The following is a 17,308-nucleotide window of genomic DNA, read 5'->3' as shown; positions in this document are numbered from 1 at the left end:
GGGTGATAAGGAATTTGTTGCTCTGACACTTGCTCTTTCATACAAAGCCATTCCTTTCTTTCTTGGGGGCTGTAAGTTCTTCACAGCCTTCTATGTTTTGGATCATGCAGTAATCCGCGACCCTTTCCCAGTACAAAATGTGCAGATCACTTCCCCCCACCCCATAACTGAATGCAAGCAACTTCTTACATAGTGTGCAGCCAGCATGCACGGTTACAAATGTCATTTGGCGTTCCTTTTTACAGTAGGGGGAAAGCTTGTCTGCTTTTATTCAGGAAAAAGCAACAACAGCAGATAGACGTGCACTCTACTGCTAGAGAGGCTCAAGGGACATCTTCAATGATTTTTTTTTAGAGTCTATTGAATAGTGAAGCTGTGGTATGGGAGAAGTGGTAGTAGAAAGCCTCATAAAGGAAGGCTTTCAGCAGGTGCAGTCTGTCGTGCAAGGTGAAATGCCCTCTGCTGGAAAAGTGAAAATGACATTCAAAAGTCATTTCTGCCTGCTTAAAGTTCTGCATAGAGTAAACCGCCATGAGACGGTATGAGGCGATACAGAAATGTAATAAATAAATTACATAAATAAAAGCTATGCAGAAGAGCAGTTTTCAGCAGGTGCTTTTCCCCTCCTCCCTTGCATAACCTGTTGGAATTCCTTCTTCTGTGCAGTTTTAAAAGGTACCGGAATCCGGCCCTCCTGTGCCTCTTGGCAATACTTCTTGGATCTGTCTGGGCTTTACCAGTCCCTCCTAGGGCCTTGTCTGGCCTCATCATTTGGACATTGACACCAGACATAGATTGCTTTGTGCATACCTTTCCCTTCCTCTTTCCCACAGGCTGACCGCATATTTCGCCCTGTTGGAGATCTGCAGGATAAAACCAGGAGAGACGGTGTTGATTAATGCAGCGGCTGGCGCTGTGGGCAGTGTTGCTGGGCAGATTGCAAAAATACATGTACGTGCAATAAATAAATGTCATTGTAGCACACCACAAGGCCCTGAACTGACACTGGGCACCCTGTTCTGGCCACACCCCTGGCACCCATGCATTCAGTTGAATGTAGGAAAGGGACCACTAAACTGTGTATGTGCTGGTGCTTTGAAGCTAATCAGAATCCTGCAGGAACAGGAGCTACTGGACACACAGGGGACACTTTCACATGTTCAGCTGGCCACATGGACATTAAGGGCATAGCCAAATGGGCACGGAGACAGAGGTGCACCTATGTAATTTTGGAGCCTGGACTTAAAGTCCTTTTTAGGCCCCCTTCCCCTGCAAATTAAGCAGCATCATGCTCGGCTGGGCAACCACACCACCCGAGACAGACTAAAGAGGATTTTGGGGTCCCCAGGGGTTGTGGAGGCTGTGAACTTCAGCCTGGAAGTCCAGGGGTAAGAGCACCTCTGCACGGAGACATTGGAACCAGGGCCAGCAGACACTTTCTCGCTCCCTGTCCCATGTAGACAGCGAATGAGAGAGCAACTGCGTCTGAAAAGGGTTTTAATATCACATAGATGCCAGTGGCGAAGAGCTGAATGGTAGAACCGCTGGGAGAATTTCTAGGGGACATCTGGTCAGTTCTCCCACCCTCTCTTCGTCTTTTATTTTAATACTTCGTTTGTTCCCTTGACCCTGTCTGCTCGCAGCACTGTGTCATTGCACCTGGAGCTTTATAAGGGGCTTCCAGCTACCATGGAAGTCTGGTTCTGGCCTGGTCTTGCCAGCTTCGACACACAGGATTAGCGGGAAGGTTTTTAACTGACTGAAGTCCCACAATGTTGTAACATACGAATATGATGGATATCTATATACCACTTTTCAACCAAAGTTCTCAAAGTTCCCATTTATTTACATACATACATACATAAATGGCTGCCTGTTCCCAAAGGGCTCACAATCTAAAAAAGAAACATAAGAAAGACACCAGCAACAGCTGCTGGAGGGATGCTGTGCTGGGCTTGGATAGGGCCAGTTGCTCTCCCCCTGCTCAATAAAGAGAATCCCCACTTTTAAAATGTGCCTCTTTGCTCAGTTAGCATTGGGTTATTTGATATAATGCACCTTTGTATATTTTTGTGTTTTATGTCATTTTGAGCTTCACATTGCACAATCAGATGATTGATGGATCTGCAGACCTTTGAAGATCTGTGACAAGGAATGGCAAAGGCAAACAGCTAATACTGGTTCCTGATGGCATGTACCATCATATTTTATTTTATAAAAATACTTTTTGTTGAAATTACATAAGCCTGAAGAATTTCTCTGTCTGTGTGAGTGTTTGTGGGCACGTCTGTTCATGCACATGTATGTATATATTGTATAGATATGTTTTCTTTTCCCTTTTCTTCCAGGGTTGCAAAGTGGTTGGCTGTGCAGGTTCTGAAGAAAAAGTGGCCTACCTCAAGGAACTGGGCTTTGATGAAGTCTTTAATTATAAGACCGTGAAGTCCCTGAAAGAAGCCTTGCAAAAAGCTTCCCCTGATGGCTATGACTGCTATTTCGATAACGTAAGTTCAAGCTGAGTGCAGGACTTGAGATGACGGCAAGCTGGCTGATATTGCAAATGTTAGAGGTTGATTTTTACCCACAATAGGTAAAACAGCAGAGCACCAAGGAATGAGCACACACCCCAGTTACAGAGTAGGGAGCAGAGGATGGTTTGGATATTGCCGCTGTTTAGAGAAAACACATGGAGATCCTTGTATGACTAAACATTTATTGGTTAAATACACTTGGATAGGAAAGACCTATCTCTAATCTAAAGGACTACATAATGAATAGGTAAGGAGAGAGAGAGAGATGTTTCCATCTGCTCTCTAGGAGGAAAGGAAGGATTGCGACTCAGCACAGGAAGTGCTGCAGAGTCAGTTCAGGGGTCATAGAGTAGGGACAGATAGGGAGGCCCTGACTCACTGTCTCTACTCCCAATGCCCCTAGTGGTCATTAGGACAGTTGGTGCAAAAGGTCGATGCACTGGAAGTTCATCTCCAACAGTAAAAGTACAGCCTACAGTGTTGTTGGGTCATCTTTGCCACAGCAAGACTGTGATTGTGTTCAGACTTTGCCCTAGCAGAGGGAAGTTTGCTTTCCATTTCCTTTTGCTGTTTACTCACTTAAAAACAACCCCATTAGTCCAAAAGAGACTTAATCAAGGGCGGAGCCACCACTGTGCAGATGGGTCCAAAGAACACAGCAACCACTCCTTATGGTGCCACCCCATTCAACCTAGCCACGCCCCCTGCATCTCACAAATGGGCCGCAGTCAGGCTGGAAGTCCGGTGCTGGCTGAAGCACCTTGCGAATGGGCCATGCAGCCCCACTTTCACATATGGCCACACCCCCCGCATCTGACATCAGATGCATGGGTCGTGACTAGGACGCCTAAGGGCCACCACCGTTGGGTTGCACCCACACTGCCACCAGTTTCCTATGCGCCTGGTCTTAATGTTACATATAACTTGACCCTAAGAGAAGCTGACGACAGCAAACATTCCTTAAAACAATTGTTTACAAACTTTTAAACATCGACTAAATTCATTAGAATTTCATAGACTCTCATATGGAGCTATGCTTGTGGAAGCATTCTTGTGCTAGTGCTGCTTTACTACGTTTTGTGAATACTGTTGTAAGCACCGTGATCATTGCTGCAAAAACTTCAGCCCTTCTGCAGATGTTGGACTACAACTCCCATCATTTGGCCTCTGTGGCTGAGGATTATGGGAGTTGTAGACCAATAACAACTGCAGGGCCAAAGTTGTCCAGCCCTGCCAAAGAGCAAACAAAGCACAATCCCAAAGCCTGCATCTCCATTTTGGCTGGAAGTCCAGTTTTGTACCACATTCAGCAGGCCACACTATAGGATTCGATATATACACACAGATGATACTGCTTTTGGCTACTTTATTTGCCTAATGTTGTAAAAAATAAATAAATGGCAATTCAGTCATAATTAAATTAACAGAGAATAAAAGTGATAAGGGATTGATGCAATTTTATTTCATGCCATTCATATTAATTACACATATATGCTAGGGCACTATATGAGCTGAAATCATACACCGCTCCAGGAGAAGGTGTTGTGAACGACACCTGGCTTCACACTCTGTATATGTTCAGAGGGAAAGAGGCAAAGTCACATCATACATAAACTGAATTGGTTCTTGGAGATGGTGACCATGTAGGATCTGGGTGTGCAAACAGAAACAGAGGAAAACATACTCAGAAAGTTCAATGGGCTTTATTATAGAAAGTTGCTCGTCAAGATAAAATTCAAGCAGTTCATCCAAATTAAACATGTTTCCTATTCAAAGTGTAGTGCAATGTGCCTGACTAGCCAATGTGTTGGCATGCATGTGCAGTCATTAATTACAGCTGTCTAGCAAATCCTAATTAAAACATTTAGAGAGAAACAGAGAGAGAGAAGAAAGAAGGGAGGGCTTAGGAAAGGGATGACAGTGCTTAGTCAGGAGGAGGGGGCAGGCTGACCCGTTGAATAGGCATCTCACCAGTTTCACGGAGAAGGCTTCAAAGGACTTGTTCGTTGCTAGACTTGGGAATGATTCAGGCTTCAAGCAGTCAAGTAGGCTGGTTGTAGATGCTCAGAGCAAGGCGGGGAGAGAGAGCACCATGGCTGGGTAGTCTTGACTTCTCACTGCATAGCAGAAGTCAGAGATCGTCCCCGTCCATGGAAAGAATTCCTGCTTTAGCCCCGCAGCTTGAGCAGCCAACTCTGGGATTGCTCTTGAGCAAAGATCTGCTGGTTAGGCAGAGCTTGCTGATTTGCCATGTCTCAGAGACCCCTTTTAATACAAAATGGTCCTTTTGATCTGTCATGAATCTCAAAAATGTAAATCGCTGTTCTCCTCTAGATTCTGTCTTCTGACAATTATTGATCAGTTCAGGATATTAGTTCAGTGGCTACTCTGTTGCCAGATTTGGCTTTTTAAAAGCCAAATTTTGGGTTACGGCCCATTTGACTCACGAGTATACCCCTTAGGTTCTGGCCACCTTCAGTCCAAGATATATCTTGATTCCATCTTCTGTTGGCTGTTCTTGGGATACATTGTATTTCACAGACTTCCTGGCCCCAAAGAATGTTAACAGTCAAAGGTATATGGAAATAATCTATGTGTATGAGACAGCAATTAAATCATTTTCTTTTGTGTACATCTACCTAGGGTGTAAAGCCAAAGTTGTTAGGAAAGAAGAAGCAAAGCTATATGTGTGAGACTAGTTAATCAATGCATCTGACTAAGGCAAAACAATAGAGGTGATATCAAACATGGTAAACATTCTGTCAGAGGAATATGGGATTAGTCTATGGCTCTTCCAAAGTCATTACCTGGGAGCAAAACTCAGACAGTTTTAGGAGTTAATCATTTCACTCCACTGAACTCCTGTTGTAAGGAGTTCAGTGATTCTTTGCAACAGGGAATCTCTCAATGGAATTGTGGCAAAGACACACAGGCCTCAGCCTGGCTTGCTGGGCAATGGGTTCTGGTCCAGTATGAGTGGCCAGGGCCTTAACAAAGTAAACTAGTCTTTGAATCTCATATGATGTACTTTGAAAGTGATCAGCCCACCACTTTTCAAACTCCTTTTCTGGCTAATGTGAGTTGAATATTGAAGATGGTGATGCTATATAATATTTTTTCTAAACCCCCGCCCCCCAAAAAATTTCTCAAAGCCGTTTATTTTGAAAAACAAATGAGAAGATGGTTCCTTGACTAGGGGCGGAGCCACCATTGAGTGAATGGGTTAAAAGAATCCAGGCTGCCACCCCTCAGGGGCTGCACCTCGCTCCCCTGGCACACCCCCTGCATCTGACGTCAGATGTAGGTGTGTGGTTTAGCTCCCATACGGGGCTGCACGGCCCAGTTTGGGAGCTAAATTGGCCGGCCCTGCATTCGCAGTGTGGCCGGAGCGGCTCCCCCTGCCTCTTAAAGGCAGGGAGAGCTGCTCCTGGCCATGCTGCAAACGCAGCGCTGGCTGGATTTAGCTCCCAAACGCGCAGCCCCGTTTGGGAGCTAAACCACACACCTACATCTGATGTCAGATGCAGGGGGAATGGCTAACTGCTCCCTATGTCAGACGCTGATGCAGGGGGCAGCCTAGGGGGGCTGTGGCAGTGGGTGGAACCCGGGCCGCTGCTGGCCTCCCCCCGCATCTGTTCCTGACCGAATCTAAAAAAGAAATACAAGGGAGACATCTGCAATAGCCAGCAACAAATACTGGAAATATGCAGTCCTGGATTGAATGGGGACATTGCTCTTCCCCCTCTAAATATAAGAGAGCCAGAGTGGTGTAGTGGTTAGAGTGCTGGACTAGGACCGGGGAGACCCGAGTTCAAATCCCCATTCAGCCATGAAACTAGCTGGGTGACTCTGGGCCAGTCACTTCTCTCTTAGCCTAACCTACTTCACAGGGTTGTTGTGAGGAGAAACTCAAGTATGTAGTACACCGCTCAGGGCTCCTTGGAGGAAGAGTGGGATATAAATGTAAAGATGATGATGATGATGATGATGATAATAAATAATGCCCCTTTGCCCAGTTAGCATATTCTTGCATTGATCCTGAATTTTCCACCCGCATGTCCCCTCCCCGTCCGCTACTAATGTGTTGTCTGTGTCTGCATAGGTGGGAGGAGAGTTTTCGAGTGTTGCTTTGGAACAAATGAAAAAATTCGGCAGAATAGCTGTGTGTGGGGCAATCTCCTTGTACAATGACACAGTACCCCAAAAAGGTAGAAACCTCTTTTTTTAAAATCACTTTATATTTTTTGTTATATATTTCAAAAGCAACCAGCTAACAGTACAACTTATATTTCTGTTTTTAAAATATTTCTCACTCTGAGCTGAGTACAAATATTTATATACTGCTTTTCGACAGAAGTTCAGAAGCAGTAAATTGCAGGAATAAAAAAAATGGTATGACACTGATTAATCTTCAGTGGCTGACATGAGGAAAATTACTCAGAGTTTAGTCCCATTGAAATTAAAAGGACAAGTTGGCAATGCCCATTGAAAATAAAAAGGCCAATTGAAATAGGACTACGTTGAGTAATTTCCCTCAAAAATGGAAGTTAAATCTAATACGTGTGTTGAGATGCCAAGTGCATATTTTCATCATCTGGACAAAATGTGGGGAGCTCAGGAAGGTCTGGGTGCTTTTTTGGTGGTGGTTGCTTGGCAGCAGTTCCCTATTCTATTTTGTTTGGCCCTTATTCTCTGAGCTCTTAAGAGACTTTAGGAGCAACCCCCCTTTCAACCCAAACTATCTGCTTGTGAGTCTCCCAGGCAGTACCAGGACTTTTCAGGTCCACATTGGTATTACCAGAGACCAAAGAGAAAAAGACATTTTGCAATGGAATGTGAGAGCAGGTCTGGCATCAGTGCCCCTCTCCTATGCTTGATACTGATAACAAAATGGCTGATCAGGTCTTTGAGTAAATCAAATGATCTGGGAAGACCCTAGAAGAAAATTAACTACAACTGTGAATACATTTGGCATGCATACATTAGAATATCTTCCCCCAGGAAATTAAAGGTAATCATAATCATAACTAGAGGAATTTCTCAACTAGAGCACTTTCTCCTCATATGTGAACATGAGTTTCTACTAGCCCTGAGGACTAGAGCAGAGTGATTGAATCCAGTCATGAGGACTTGTCTCACACCTAGAGAGCTCTCTACCCTGAGGCAGTTCCGACAGCTTCCTCCCTGAGATTAATCGACTTCCACTTCTGTAGAATAGAAATTCCTTCCTTACAAGTGCTCTCCCTCCTGATGAGCCTCTTGAGATGAGAGTAATCAATTTAGAGTATAAACCCCCCAGCTCAAACCAGCACCTTGAGCAGTCCAATCTGAACACCGAGGGAGATGGAGAGCGCTTGTAGACTGTTCCCAGAGGCCACACCAGTCTCTGCCTCATAGACCATCCACCCCATTGCAAAGCACAGAGAGGAGAGAGAGAGAGAGAGAGAGAGAGAGAGAGAGAGAGAGAGAGAGCAAGCATTCTGTGGATATCCTCATCACCACCCTCTTCCATGAGTTCCTTTCCTCCCCTCCCTTTTTATGACCGGCTGTCCCAGGAACCATTCCCAAGTAGCTTTACAAAATTGCCAGCCATTCCAGGCACCATGTAGACTCTCTAGGAGTCTCCCAGAACTCAATGGTTTACCTCATTTATTTCACTGCACAGTTTGAATGTACTGCTTTTCTGAGCTAACATTTCTTGCAAGCGGGTCTACTCTACCAAAGTCCCCAGGTAAATGGTTTATTTTGCTAATTCCCTAATCAGGTTATATATTTTGTTCGCATTCCAATAAATGTTAAATGTTTTGCAGTGGAAGCCTGACTCCCCCATTTGTATCATTCCTGCACCAACATACAGGTTAGACTTTGGTCTAGAAATCACTTAGCAGGACACAAGCGTCTAGCCCTATAAGTCGTAACAAGACAGAGGATTGCACCACTCCAGTCTAGCTCTAGTAACTGGCAACAAGATGTTATTTCAGACAGTAATCTATTCCAATGTCAACAAAAATTTCTGATAGATATACTGAGATCTCTGAGATAGATGTACTGAGATTTCTGATGACAAAGTACATCACATAGGTTTTTAGTGCCATCTGCTGACAATTTGTGAAAAACAGAACCACACATATCACTGGTCCCCCGTCCCCCCCCCCCAGTATTACTTTTATTCTAACTTCTAAGAAGACAAGACTTTTTCACAGATTGTCAGCAGATGGTGCTAAGAACTTAGGTGGTGTACTTCAGTGTCCTGTGGACATCTCTCATTGCATCTCCTGTCAGAATTTGCACTGAAGCTGGAATAAATTACCTTCTGGAAGAACCCTAGCACAGGAACTAGTAGTCCCACATTAACTGCACATGGGAGAATCTATTTCCATATGTGGATTTCTCTGACTATTTCTCTGACTATTTCTCTGACTAAGTGAGTATTGCTAGGTGAGCACCTGGCAACCTATCCTTGCAACATGTGTAGAGCAAGTGATACAGAGAGCCAGTGTGATGTAATGGGACTCTTCCGGACAACAATAAAATGCAGGATCTTGCTTCCGGACAAGCACCCAACGCTGACTCACAGCCCACATGCTTGCATAGTTTACACTTCTTCCCAGTGTAGTCTTATCCCCTGGCCACATGCTGACAGGGACCTCGTGCGGCTTTCGCAGTGCCACCTGCTGGCCAGATCTTACATTCTGAGAACCCATCCCTTTCCCCAATTGTTAAAAGTAGTGAGTGGGTTCTTCTCAGAATGGGCAGGTGGTGCTGCGAAAATTGCACACGTTCCCTGCTTGGCATGTGGCCAAAGGATAAGATTGCTCTAGGACAGAGCACTGAAGCCTATGTGATTGTGTGGACTGTGAGTAAGATGAAATTTGGAGCTTGCACTGAAGTTTTCCAGATCCCGCATTTTATGGTCATCTGGAAGAGACCATGGTAGGACTAAGGAGTCCTGGGTTCAAGTTCTCACTCAGCTCTGAAGCTCACTGAGTGACTTTGGCCTGGTCATTATCTCTCAGGCTAAGCTAACATACAATCACAGGGTTGCCAGTGAGGTGCTGGGGAAGAGAACCCTGAGTTTCTGAGAGCTACAGCAAATTATAGCTGGAGCGGGCTGATGGGAGTTGTAGTTCAGCAACATCTGGAGGCCCCCAGGTTGGGAACCCCTGCCCTAAAGGAAGGATGGGATAGCATGCCATTTTAAAAATGTAGTCAAATATAAAAATAAATCCCTGTCTACTATTGGAATCACTCCCAGAGCAAGGCCCTCCATTCAGGGAGAAGGAATTGACTTGTACACCATCTCTACAGTAGGTTCTTCCTCTTGCCCCCTGCTAACCTGGCAAAGAGGCACCTTTTTAACATGGTGATTCTCTTTATTTAGCAGGGGGAGAGTAACTGGCCCTCTCCACCCCCAGCACAGTACCTCCAGTGACTGTTGTGCTGGTGTCTGTCTTATGTTTCTTTTTAGATTGTGATCCCTTTGGGGACAGGGATCCATCTTATTTATTCATTCATTCATTCATTCATTCATTCATTCTCTATGTGAACTGCCCTGAGCCATTTTTGGAAGGGCGGTCTAGAAATGTGGTGATGATGATGATGATGATGATTGATAGCTTGTAGGTTTTATATGATGAAGGCACAGTGTTAGCTGGGACCATCAATTTGTGCCCAGCTCCTCACAAAACACCTTTGAAAGGATGCTTTTTCAGGCCTTGCCCATCAGGACCCTTGGCACAGGAGACGTGCCAAGATTACAGAAAACCTGATTTGCTAGCCTCTCTCCACCTCCCAGCACACAAGTCCCACTGTTGCTGAGTAGGTGCAATGGACAGACACAGACACTGGATTTGTGGGGTGAAATGTTGTCTCTTTAACTAACTGGAATGCAGGAAGGCTGTAATGGCCAGGATTACCCCAAGTGTGTTTCTGGTGTAGCTTTGATGGGAACCCTGCTGTGCATGGGGTCAACACATTATTATTTCTGATGAGCACTGTGGCATCACTCCCCTCCTGGCCTGGCATATGTGCCCTTTTTGGGGAAACAACCTAGTTCAGTTTCTTGTGTTACTAGGGCTTCATGTATTTGTGGACAAATCACTGCAGTCCTGAATGGGTGGAGATCTCTCTTGCCGTCTCCATCTTGTCATCCCACCCTTTTAGTGTGGATGGACAAGGGGGGCCCATAAGACGCAGGGGAAAGTGGGCATTTGCCATTGTGGTTCTTTCCCTTTAAATGCAGGAACTGCAGGGATGTGGCATCCCTGTTGCCAAGCAGAAGAAGGAGAAGGGAGATAGCACAGAGCAGGGCATAAGCTCTGAGAGGTGGCCAGCGAGAAATGTGGCTGCCATAGAACGGATACATTTCTGGGCTGCTCTGAGCCAACCACTCGATGGAAGTGGGAGGAGCTTGCTCACAAAACCCAGACAGCACAATGCCACCTTCTAACCTTAGGTTTCAGCAGTAAAAACTCATTACAAACTAAGGGTTCAGATTCAGGTTTGGAAGTGAAAACAGGCCTGCAGCTGGGTGACAAAACCACAGTTTCACACATTCACACAACCACAAACTCAAACCTCTGGCACATCTACCTGTGGTTTGGCATTAAGTCCGAACGCAGCCTAAGAAGAGCCTAAGCACTTCTGCTTGTCCACAAAGGGGTGATTTTTGGCACCCCTTCTATTTAATTCTCTTCCATATGACATCACCATGCTACTGGCCCAAATACCATGACACACAATGTGCATATTGCAATGTTGCAAGCATGCAGTTGCACAACTGTGCTCTTGTGCACCCACAATGATTGTTGCACAAGAGTAAGCCATAGGATTACTCTTGCATAAATGCATTACTGCACAATTGCTATGGTTGCACAAGAGTGCATGTTGTGTTGCACAGTATGTGGGCCTTTGTCTTTTCTGTGCCAAAGACCTTTTTATTTTTGCAGGCATTTAATATCTGATTATACTTAATATCCTTTCTCTGCTTTTGTTTCATTTCTTTAATATGTGCTTTTCTTGGGGTTTTAAAAGCCTATTTTTATGAAGTTTTAATTATTGTGAAACACCCTGATAATTACTGCTGAAGGACAGTGTAAACAAACATAGGAAGCTATCTCATAACACTGGTCTATCTAGCTCAGGCCTGCTCAACTTCAGTCCTCCTGCAGATGTTGGCCTACAACTCCCATAATCCCTGGCTATTGATTGCTGTGGCTGGGGATTATGGGAGTTGTAGTCCAAAAACAGCTGGGGGGGGCAAACAGTGTTGGCTCTAACAGGAATTCCCAGATGTTGACTATAACTCCCAGAATCCCCAGCCAAAGGCCATTGCAGCTGGAGATGCTGGGAGTTGTAGTGAACAACATCTGAGAATCCCTGTTAGAGGGAACACTGGGGCCAAAGTTGAGCAGGCCTGATCTAGCTCAATATTGTCTACACTGACTGGCAGCAACTCATCAAGGTTTCAGGCAGGGATCTCTCTCAGCCCTACTTGGAGATGCCAGGGAGTAAACCTGGGACCTTCTGCATGCATGCAGATGCTCTTTCGCTGAACTCTGGCCCCAACCCCTGGGGGGGGGGATATCTTACAGTGCTTGCAGCTAGTTAGCCATCCAACTGTAAACCAAGGGATGCCCTGCTTAGCAAAGAGGACAATTCATGCCCACTTCCACAAGACCAGCTCCACTTCCCAAGGAGGAGACAGGGGAGGCTGCAGGAGCACTGCTTGTGCTATTGTCTGTTCTTGATCGCACCAGGACTGCCTTAGGAATCCACAGCAGCTCCAGGCTGCAGCATTACAGCTCCATAATCTATGCATCATGTCAACCAATGTAGCCTTATAGGTGGGCATTTGGTGATGTGATGACAGGTCTCTGACAACTCAGTTAAATGTAGTCCAGGTAATGAATGGAGTAGAGCCTTTGCACACCACTTGAGGGCAGCAGTGAGTTAGAGAAGTCAGCTGCTTCCTCTTTGAACGCCACATTAGATTTGGCTTTTGGACTTCTATATATGAACGTCGAATTGTTCAATGTTGAACAATTCAGCAGAATTCCAAAACAAATTCTCTCCCTCTAGCTGCGGCTACTGACAGATTTGTGTTAATTGCCCTGCCTCAGAGTTGCTAAACACGCCCTACATTCTCTGAACTCAGTGAAGCTGTTTGAAAGTTGGCTCACTGCCCTCCTTAAAGCTATAGCTACCATTTTGCCTACTACCTTTCTTTATGTGATCAGATTTTAAGAATTTACATTGCTAGATTACTTTCACGAGGAAGGGATATAAGGCTTTGATGCCCAGGTTAAAATCCCCTTTCTAGCAATAAGTTTGCTTGGCTAGACTTAGCTAAATCACTATAGCCCTAGTCATGTGTACACTCTATGCACATGTACAGATACCTAGGTGGCCAGATTTGGCTTTTAAAAAAGCCAAATTCTGGCTTATGGCCCATTTGACCCACGAGTATACCCCTTAGGTTCTGGCAACTCTGCCAGATACATAGATCTGTGCATACATGCAGTTCATATATTTTGTTCAATTCACATAAAGTAGTATACTTCCTATCTGTACCCTGCATTTGAGGGAACCTGTACCCAGGTTCACTTTTGAAATGAACTCATGAACTGAACAGTCATTTACACAAAAACGTATACATGTGCAGACACCTGTACGCATACACAGCGTAATGTCCAAATAGAGCTTGTCTCAATCTAATTTCTCTTATAGGGTTATTTGTGAGGATAAAAGGTGAAAAATATGTTAAACTCTTCTGAGTCTTTTGGGATACTGTGGGGAAATAGTCTAAATGAGACCAGGGAGAGCTATACAGGAGTAGGATAGTTCCCATGAAAGACTGTGATTTCTACATGGATGGACAGTTCTGGAACAACATTTGCCACATTCTCACTTGGAGATGGTATCTGTCCTATTTAAAGGTACCAAGGGATCGAGAGAGGATGCAATCAATGTGCCTTCTGCCTTGCTTGCTTCACAGGTCCCCAAATAAGAGGATCACTTCTTTATAGCAGGGAGCTTAGCATTTGTATTCTCTCAGAATCTTTAAAGGGCTAGGTACCAGCTTTGTGTGGAGAAGACCTAACACCTGGTGAAGCAAGTGTCTTCCTCCACTTACTTCTTTAAAATCCAAATTTCGAGGAGGAAACTACTGGTCTCCTGAATGAAGCATGGGGATGGGATTCCTGTTGCTATGTAAAGGTAAAGTGTGCTGTTGAGTCGGTTTCAACTCCTGGCGACCACAGAGCCCTGTGGTTGTCTTTGGTAGAATACAGGAGGGGTTTTTCATTGCCTCCTCCTGCACAGTATGAGATGATGCCTTTCAGTATCTTCCTAGATCACTGCTGCCCGATATAGGTGTTTCCCATAGCCTGGGAAACATACCAGCGGGGATTCGAACCAGCAACCTCTGGCTTGATAATCAAGTCATTTCCCCGTTGCACCATTAAGCAACCCACTACCAAATTTTAAAATGTGATAAACTTAAATGTTTATTATTTAGATGACACTTTTAGATGCATGTGTTTGGCATTTTAAAATATATATGCAAGTTATTGTGCTAATACAGAGTTTAACAGCTGGGAAACAAACTCTGAATATATTCTCTGAATAGGGCTTTTGTTCAATTTAAAAATGCTGTGTTTGCACCTATATGCACTGATGTGCGACCATGGGAAAGGACAAACTCAGATTGTGAAGGGACAGAGGTCAGAGCAGAGTTATTAGCTAGAAAAAGCTGAAATTACTGGTGAAAGCGATCCTTGCACTGTTGCATCCATGGGCAAAGGATGCATAAACAGAGAGAGAGAGAGATTGAGAGAGAGAGAGAGAGTTTAAGCAATAATAAAATACGCTTGCTTGTAAAGGGGCAGGACTTTGTCTAGGAAGATCCAGAATGCAAAGTTGTGTGCACCTTAATTGAATAAAAAATCTGGTTCCTTTTTTGAAGAAGAACATCATTTTACATGAGGAAGCCGAGAAATGGAACTTGCACAGAAATAGTTCTCAGGGTGTGATGCATTCTGTCATGTACCTGACTCACATAAAGACAATGAACAAGACACTGTTTGTACAGACTCCATTGGAGGGTAAATCTGACAGATGCTTTCTCTCTGTTTCTTTCTCAAAGGACCATATATCCAGATGACCATGATCCTTAAAGAGCTGCGCATGGAAGGGTTTGTGGTCTCACGTTGGGCCAACAGGAAAGACGAAGGTCTGAAAGCACTGTTGAAATGGGTTGAAGAGGTAAGGCGCAGAGTAAAGCTGACAGATTGTACTGCCATGTCTTTTGACATCCCAGTCTGTGTGACTTAGCAAGGCTGTTCTCATGACCAGAGCTAGAGGGTTAACCCAGGAAGCTCTGGTCATCAGTGGGGGGGGGGGCCTCCCACCCCAGCAGCTCAGGCCCCAGGTAGCCTAGATTGGTTACCCAGGTTAAAAGTGAGGGAGGACACAAGCAGAGTCTGTCTGACTTTTTATTTTGGTTGTCTGTTTTGAACTGTTTCCGGGAGCCAGCAGCCATCATAGAGTCCTGTGCCAGAAAGGCCAAGCAGAGCGGAGCTGCAGCAGTTCTGATGGTTGCCTCTCCGCTGCTTGCATGGTGCAGTGTGGGATACTAGAGGACCCAGCCTGGGTTTGTTTATATTCCTGAAGTGCGCAGCAGGTGATGGTAACCTGATCATGTGGAGGTTGGGCAGGTAAGCCCAGCTGGGAGTTTGGGTTGACTGGGAGGCTCGGGATGGGAACATGCTTCCCCACCAGCCCACCCCCGTTTGATCGTGTGCATGAGCCTAGTATCTGTCTCTGTCTCCAAGCGTGTTCTCTCCAAGGCAAGAGACAAACTCAAACTGTATCAGACACAATTTGGCTTCCTGTATAAAATGCAGTTTGCTTCATACTGCAACTTGGACTACTCACCAAAAAAGGTTGAGGGAGTGTGTGTGAATCCTGCGTTTGGAAGAAGAGCCAGACGTCTTTTCAAATATAAACCCATATCCTGTTTGACCAGGATATTTCACCATAGCCAGCATTGTCGAAGGACTTTAAATGGGAAACAACCATTTAAGGTGAGGGCATGATTTAGGGAGGTCCGGGGGGGAGCAGGGAGGTAATTTAGCCAACATTTTAAGAAATGTGCATCCTGCCCTCCAAATAGATTAAAAGTGGCGTACAAATAAAAATTAAAAACAAAACACAAAATGAAATGCCACTCATTTCTCAAGAACAGCTGCACTTCTGGCTCACTCACTGTTCTACACACCAAGACTATTGCTACTAGCACCAGAACGTAGCCCTTGTCCTGACTGGGGTGGTGGTGATCTGGTGGTCCCCCCGCACCGCCTTCCCTCCACCTTCCGGTATGTGCCACTCCCTTGCAATCAAGTCCCTCCACCATCCACCGCCTTCTTTCAAACAGAAGGTTGCATTCACCAGCCCAAAGAAACCCACTGGATTGGGCCCAGCTGTGTGGGCCAAAGTGACAAATCCTTTTGCTTAAAGAAATACTGTTTGTGGCAGTTTGGTCTTTGTGGAGGAGATGGAAGTAGACTTTCAAGGTAGAAAAAGCAAATAAACAAATGTCCCCCAAACATACAGACTCATGAGGGTGCACTACTTAAGGCCTCCCTGTCGTCACAGGCCACACTGGCAGCAGGCTGTAAAGTGCCACACAGAAGCAGCAAGCGTGCCTATCGCTTAGACAGGTGGCTTCCTGCACGGTATGTAAGCCATTCCATTTTAATCCTTGAACCTGTGGCTTAAAACCTGAATGAGTGTCTTCCACCCCTCTCCCACCTTGAAATTTTAATATAAGCCAGACATTTGCGCTTGCCTCTTGGAAAGGCAGATTAAAAGTGCATGGTGTTTTTTCTTTCTTCTTACCTAGGGGAAAATTAAGTGTCATGAACACGTCACTGCAGGATTTGAAAACATGCCAGCAGCCTTCATGGGAATGCTAAAAGGAGAGAACACCGGGAAGGCAATAATAAAAGTGTAAGAGGCGTGTGGTTCCTTCATCCAAGAAATGCAGCACAATAAATGCCTATCCACACCTTTTTAATTGCATAGTGTCTGTCTGCATTCATGAATGAGCTTCTGGCAAGAACTCTAACTTTGTAACAACAAAGCAGTTGTGAGCTGGTGTGACCTGATTAGGGCAACTTCCTGAACAAAGTAGGCTTATTGCATGAGGCCCAGGGGTGAAGCCAGCCGTGATGGTGGTGGAGCCATGCATTTAAGCCCCTCTTTGCTGAACCTGCATAGAAAGAAAGCAGATGGAGGAATGGGGTGCAGCTTCCATTAACTAAGGGGGGGGGGGAGAATAGATGGGGACTGCAGACAGGTAAGCTGGCAATTAAAATTAACCTATTTAATTGGACCCAGGCCCTTTGTGAGTGCTGCATAGCTAGGTTTAGGCTTGCGTATCTGCTACCATCCTCTCCAGCTTGGTCCTAAGCCTATCTCTAAATGGCTTATGAAACATGTTTCTTTTGCAATATGCAGCAAATCAGTGTCATCATCTAAACTTTTGTTAGGTTAATAACTACTGTACATAATTCAGTAATATTGAGAGTTAATAAAAGTGATGAGCAAACAAGCTGATCAGAGAAAGATATATTTATTGTCCCAGGAAGGCTTCTTTCTTTTGAAGAACCTCTGACTGACACAGGGGGAGGCTCCCAGTTATCATAGGTCTGGGCATCTCCACACCTTGCACACTGAAAGCTGAATATGTACTTTAACAAGTTGTTCTAGTAAGA

The 17,308-nt window shown here is 45.0% G+C and overlaps 1 protein-coding gene across 3 annotated transcripts in view; it reads left to right on the top strand.

Moving 5' to 3' along the window:
- PTGR1 (prostaglandin reductase 1) overlaps positions 1–16,608 on the top strand; it is a 47,138-nt gene extending 30,530 nt beyond the window's left edge. Inside the window, exons 6-11 of one of the 3 annotated variants that reach the window (XR_008317721.1) lie at positions 834–951; positions 2,349–2,504; positions 6,634–6,739; positions 14,677–14,795; positions 15,066–15,247; positions 16,435–16,608. Coding sequence is in view for 1 of the 3 variants with exons in the window: in XM_053302899.1 (XP_053158874.1) it covers positions 834–951; positions 2,349–2,504; positions 6,634–6,739; positions 14,677–14,795; positions 16,435–16,545 (610 nt within the window). In the remaining 2 variants the exon portion in view is untranslated. Of the gene's footprint in view, positions 1–833; positions 952–2,348; positions 2,505–6,633; positions 6,740–14,676; positions 14,796–15,065; positions 15,248–16,145; positions 16,362–16,434 lie in introns of those variants that run through there. The other 2 variants (XR_008317722.1, XM_053302899.1) reach the window with 2 other exon arrangements.
- The last annotated feature ends 700 nt before the right edge of the window (positions 16,609–17,308 follow it).

Source organism: Hemicordylus capensis, chromosome 2 (assembly GCF_027244095.1).
Source record: "Hemicordylus capensis ecotype Gifberg chromosome 2, rHemCap1.1.pri, whole genome shotgun sequence".
In the NCBI taxonomy this organism is placed as follows: domain Eukaryota; kingdom Metazoa; phylum Chordata; class Lepidosauria; order Squamata; family Cordylidae; genus Hemicordylus; species Hemicordylus capensis.
The sequence above is the reverse complement of the archived record's forward strand: the minus strand, read 5'-3'. Positions and strand labels throughout refer to the sequence as shown.